The sequence below is a fragment of the Triticum urartu genome, chromosome 2, assembly GCF_003073215.2.
Source record: "Triticum urartu cultivar G1812 chromosome 2, Tu2.1, whole genome shotgun sequence".
NCBI classification, from domain to species: Eukaryota; Viridiplantae; Streptophyta; class Magnoliopsida; order Poales; family Poaceae; genus Triticum; species Triticum urartu.
In genome coordinates, this window is record NC_053023.1 from 27,362,049 (window position 1) to 27,368,048 (window position 6,000).

At 45.7% G+C, this 6,000-nt stretch overlaps 1 protein-coding gene across 1 annotated transcript; it reads right to left on the minus strand.

Annotated features, from left to right (window-relative positions):
- Nucleotides 1–4,707: 4,707 nt before the first annotated feature.
- Nucleotides 4,708–5,745, minus strand: LOC125535340 (heavy metal-associated isoprenylated plant protein 27-like). Its single transcript, XM_048698391.1, has 2 exons — nucleotides 5,446–5,745; nucleotides 4,708–5,278 (listed from the first exon to the last, which is right to left on the minus strand). The coding sequence occupies exons 1-2, from the start codon at nucleotides 5,600–5,602 to the stop codon at nucleotides 4,968–4,970; spliced, it is 468 nt and encodes a 155-aa protein (XP_048554348.1). The 5' UTR covers nucleotides 5,603–5,745; the 3' UTR covers nucleotides 4,708–4,967.
- Between the last annotated feature and the right edge of the window lie 255 nt (nucleotides 5,746–6,000).

The window sequence follows — 6,000 nt, forward strand, 5'->3', positions numbered from 1 at the left end:
GGCAAGGGAACGGAACGGCGGCCTTGCTTGTGGTGAGAGTTACTTCGGTGGTCGTCGATGATAGAGTCGGAGTCGCCCTTATGGAGGTGTGATGATGATGACACCGGATTGCAATCTTGAGGGCGTTCTCTCCTTTGAAGACGTGTGTGCGTTCTTGTGTTGGTTGCCAGGTCGCCCTGTGTGTCCTGTGTGCACGTGTTGTAACGATTTTTACTCGATTTTCCGTTAATTAGGGGGTGTTTGTTTTCAGGGACTTTTTTGTGTAGGAACTAAAAAAGTCCCTCTTAGAGACTTTTTTACCAAACGGGAGGGACTTTTTAGGGACTAAACTAGGCATTTGGGATTAAATGAAGAAGACTCTAAAGGAGAGTCTTTTTGGGACTTTTTGAGACTTTTCCAACAATGCCCCTTCATGCACCCATTGGCCCGTCACTCCATGGTGTTGTTTGATTGTTTTTTTCTATATACTAGGGGCAACATGGTCATTTAATAACCTTTATGAAGGGACTAGGGATTTTTTAGTATTTGGAAACAAACAGGGAGGGACTATTCAAGGACTAAATATTTTTTAGTTGGGACTAAAAGAAATTCTATGATTAGAAAACTAAACACCACCTTAATCAGGCAATACTTTTCTTCTTCATTAATGAGATGAGGCAAAAAGTTTGCCTCCGTTTTAAAAAAAGAGAAAACGGCGGCCTTGGCAGAATTGCAAATGGTGATCACGGACCGTTGCTGGCATTGCGTAGGCTGTGATTGCAAGTATAGATTTGGGCGCCGGTCATCAACGTCTCTGTTTTTCCATAGTACTTTCTCCGTTCAAAAATATTTGTCGTCAAAATGGATAAAAGGAGATATATCTATATCATTAAAATGGATAAAAAAAACTGTATCTAAAACTAAAATACATCTAAATATATTCCTTTTTATCTATTTTGATAACCAATATTTTCGGACAGAAGGAGTATATAATATAAGTGTAAAAAACTGCAGAGCAGCACGGTACAACTTGTTGGCCAATCTCATGAGCTTGGCGTCGACCTCGTTTGCTCCACCAACTTCAAATGTTCAGATTTAGAAGTTGACACTTTGTCTGTCTAGCCAAGTTTATATAAGATAATAATAAAACTGTGCTACACGAACGACAATTATTGCACGATTCCTGCACGACCTTGTTAATCCAGCCGCACATGCAGGGGTGTCAAAGGGCAACGGCCTCTCGATTAGCTGGTCGTCCAAAAATCGGGCATTATTAGTACGCGCAACAGTTTCAATAATAAGAGCAATTTTAATAGGGCGATCTAAACGGATGGCGATTTCGTCTGTTTTTTGTTTGTTTGGGTCGGCCATCCGTCCGGCGTCCGGCCTGTTTTAGATACTAGTTGATGCTCCGCATGTTGTTACGGGAATATTTTGCAATGTATTTTAAAAGATATTGATTTTATAGAAAAATAAGAATATTTGGAGAAATAATATGAGAGCTAAACTAAAAGTATATATGCTTTAAGGAAAAATAGAAATATTGGAGAAATAACACGAGCTAAAACTCAAAATGCATATGCTTTATTGTGTTTGTTTTTGTATTTTTGAAAAATATTTCTTAAATATATCATGCATGTTTGCATGTTGAGGTGAACCTTTTTCTATGACTCATTGAATACTGATGTGGGCCTTTTCTAATGCATGTTGTTTGACAAGGTGTCATGCTTGCATGTTGAGAAAAATATGTTAGTGGGGCTAGCTATTTAGATATAGAAGATGGATCGGCAGCGCACCCAACGCATCGATCTATATATGGCGGTGTGGCCGGTTGGCCGCCCTATTTCAACAAATAGCTCAATTTTGCATTGATTTATTTGCATTTAAATATGTAGTCAAATAATATAGTTTGAACGAATAAAAATAGCATAGTTTACAAGCCGAATAAAAATAAAAACATCTCACATAGTTTTGCAAACGAATAAAAGAAGAAACATCTATTGGTTGCCAACATGAGTCCACATATGTTCAACCAAATCATATTGCAGTTGCACGTGAGTTTCCCAAGCACGCATGTCATGATGAAATTGAGTGAACTGTTCAAACGTTGCCGCTCCTCTATGCTCAGGCACAACGTTCTCACTCTGAAACTGAAACTCTTGATCGTACATACGTTCCGAGCGCTCGTCTTCTACGATCATATTGTGCATGATCACACAAGCAGTCATCACCTCCAATAGTTTCTGCGTGGTCCAGGTATTAGCAGGATACCAAACGATGCCCCATCGAGATTGCAAAACACCAAAGGCACGCTCGACATCCTTCCTAGCACTCTCTTGCTCTTGGGCAAATCTTTTCCTCTTCTCTCCGACAGGGTTGGGAATTGTCTTGACAATAGTGGTCCATTGACGATAGATACCGTCATCCAGGTAGTATCCTTTGTCGTAGTTGTGGCCTTTGATAGTAAAGTTCACTAGTGGGCTATTGCCTTCGGCAAGCCTAGCAAACACCAGCGAGCGCTGAAACATGTTGATATCATTGTGTGATCCAGCCATGCCAAAGAAAGAGTGCCAGATCCAGAGATCTTGAGACGTCATGGCCTATAGTATGAGAGTGCAAGCCCTGACATGGCCCTTATACTACCCTTGCCAATCAGAAGGGCAATTCTTTCACTCCAAGCGCATGCAGTCTATACTGTCAAGCATCCCTGGGAAGCCCCTGCTGGCATTCATCGCCAACAAACGGGTTGTACCTTCAGGAGTCGGCTCTCTCAAGTACTCAAGGCCAAACACAGCAATAACAGTCTTGTAGAACTTATACAGGGATTCTAGGCATGTAGACTCGCTCATACGGACGTACTTGTCAATGAGATCACCGGGCACTCCGTATGCAAGCATTCAGATGGCGACAATGCATTTCTGATAAAAGGAGAAACCAATCTTGCCAACGGCATCCTCTTTGCACTCGAAATAGTCATCATAGCCAACCACCCCCTCTCTAATACGGTTGAAAAGATATCTACTCATACGGAAACGGCGGCAGAATTTTTGATGTTTGAACAACGAATTTGTTGTATCAAAGTAGTCCTTCCAAAGAAAGAAATGTCTACTCTTTCGGTTGCGATTCAACGCCGGAAGGTGGTTCGAAATGGAGCCACGAAACAACTGGCGTTGGCTGTTGAGGTGGTGATGGACCAACACGGCAGCCAATATCTTCTCCTCGTCATCGAATGATCAATCGTCGGAGTCGCAAAGAAAATTGTGAAAAAAGAACTCACGCATCTACGGAGGCCACGGGTGTTTCTGCTGCGTATCTGTCAGTGGTACGATCACGGTGTAGGTAGGCGGTAGATCTGGGCGGCAGGTGTTGTGTGCATCTTTCCTTCGGCCTCTTTGTTCTTTTGCGCTTTGTTTCTGTGCAAGGATGTCGATCCGGATCCACCACCCGGTTGTCGTCGTTGTGCCCTCTGCTGCTGCTGCTGCTGCGCCTGCGTGAGAGGGGGGAGCAAAGTAAATCCAGCATCTCTCTGCTTTACTTAAACCACTGCCATATTGTACAGCAGACTGATGCTCAACACTTTGCTTACCATAGTCGTATGATTAATTCAGTGCTCTATAGCAATGTTTTTTTGTTTTGTTTCTTGCAAGAAATTCAGTGGTCTATAGCAAGTCTCTCTTTAAAAACAAAAAACAAAAATAGTACGTAGCATTACTACTAGCACCCGGTGAATTTTGATTGTGAGTTGGCCGCGGGCCAGATAAAGTTTGGCATCTCCCTGCCTAAAGCTGACATGAGACTTCATCACCAAAAGAAAAATGCTGACGGGAGACTGCAGCGACGCAACCACCGAAATAATGCGCACAAGTACGACGCAGCAACCCTACCGAAATAATATTGATATTGCCCAAACTCAGTTTGCCGCCCATCTCACTTGTCGATATATATGCGTCCGGTTTAATACACTGCTCAATTTGGCGCTTTGACTAGTTAAATAAATTTCCCGATGTCCCGGAATTAACTTTCGGCTAAGATAACACCGACTCATCAGTTACCTTATCTGGTAACTTCTTCTCTATTTATCTTTTTGACAACTCAATTGCGTCCTTTTCTTCCTTTGGAAGTTACCGACTGAGCTGAGTCTTAATCAGTGCCCGGAGACGAGAGCAACAGAAATCAGTGGATAAAACCCTTTGAATGAATAATACTAAAAAAATAACTACGACGAGCTCCATTTTATCTGGGTGTGGTGTCTTATATTTTTGCTTCACTAACTTCAAATATCTTACCATCTCATACATTTAGAAGTTTGACACTTGTCTCGCCAAGTTATAAAATAATACTGTATTTGTAGTATGATTAACTTTGTCTAAAATAAACTTCCAGTCAAGGAGATTTGTCACCGCGGCTTGTATTGTAGAGTAGGACGGAGCCAGAGTGATGCACAAGAAATTGCAGACCGAGTGGGGTATGGTCCAAGAACAACATGCTGCCAATCTCAGTTTGGTGTCGACCTGGCCTGATGTGCTTGGGCAACTTCAGATATTTTCCCCAAGTTTCAGAACAGTAAGATTGTGATTATCTTTGGGACTTTGGCTATGAATAAATGTTGGTCAAGGGGACTTATCAGCGCCGTTGCCAACAGGAACAGCACGCTCCTGGTTGATTAACTAGTACAGAGTCTCTTTCATTCACCAGATCAATCATTTTTTCAGAAGACTACCAAATCAATCATGCAACGCCCATCTGATTGAGAACATTGTGCATAAACAACAAGATTGATGGAGCTTCTCCTCACCAAATCCAACATATCTTACACCAAACCGAAGCAACAATACAGACCCATCTTCATCTTCTAATCTAGTTTAAAAAATAGTACAAGAAAACACCAACAGAGACTATCTAGATATCCCAACGACGCCATGGAGGAGCAGAGCAGCTAGAAAAGGTCGCCGGCCGGAGTCTTACAATTACAAAGACTACTACTACTACTACATGACGGAGCAGGCGTTGGGGTTCTCGTCGCTGAATGCGGCGGTGTACCTGGCCTCGGTGGAGGAGGCCCTGGCGAGCGGCGCGGCGGAGGGGTCGCTCATGACGTTGCGGACGTAGCCGGCGGGCGCGCGCTTGTCGTAGGCGCCCGGGGCGTAGGGGTGCGCCACCACGTCGTACGGCACGTAGGGCCACGGCTCCACCCGCTTGCCGGTCTTGTACGCCACCCGCCGCATCACCTTGGCCGGATCCACGTACCCCGTCACCGTCACCTTGTTCTGCTTCGGCGTCACCTCCACCGAGCTCACGCCTGCACAACCATTAGACACACTTTGAGCAAAGCTGCCGCCCCAGATATAGATCTGGCCAGAGAAAAGGAGCCGAGGCAAGATTTCCTTTTCTTTCCGTCAATGGAGAAACATGTGCTGGGTAGGGGAGGAATCGGATTGGGCCGGAAGGAGAAAGCTCGGATGGTACCTTTCATGTCGTCGAGGGCCTTCTTGACCTTGCGCTCGCAGCCCTCGCAGTCGATCCGGACCTTCATCTCCACCGTCTGGAACTGCTTCCGCTTCTTCATGTGCCGCCGACCCCGCGGCAGTGAGCAGTACTCCGACACCACGTCCACGATGCCCATCCCGCTCTCCTCCTTCTTCTTCCTTCTTCAACCTCTCTCCCTCAAAGCCCAAGAAATTGTTCAGCTGGATTCGAGTTCAAGTTCTGTGGTAGAACTGCTGGCTGCTGGTGCTGGATGAGATGCTGTGTGAGACGAGGAATCCTTGTGCCGGGGGGGCTGCGTTTATAGGCGTCCGGGGGAGCGTGCTCGCCCACTGCCGGCGCGACACGTGTGGGCGGAGCCAGGCAGTCTGGGCATGGAGGGGTGGTGCGGCCGTGTGGGGCAGGATGCTGGTAGGAAAACGGTGGGTTATGTGCGTGCATGTGTGGCTGGCGAGTGGGCCCCGCGTGGTCGGCAGCGCCAGGTGGCGGCATGGTGCCATGTGAGCGCTGGTGAGCGACGGTGACGCTCACCGCCGC

Excerpts from the sequence above, each read along its gene's own strand:
- LOC125535340 (XM_048698391.1), bottom strand. The coding sequence starts at position 5,602 with ATGGGCATCGTGGACGTGGTGTCGGAGTACTGCTCACTGCCGCGGGGT. Across the intron at positions 5,279-5,445 it reads GGCCCTCGACGACATGAAAG|GCGTGAGCTCGGTGGAGGTG; the intron begins GTACCATCCGAG and ends ATGGTTGTGCAG.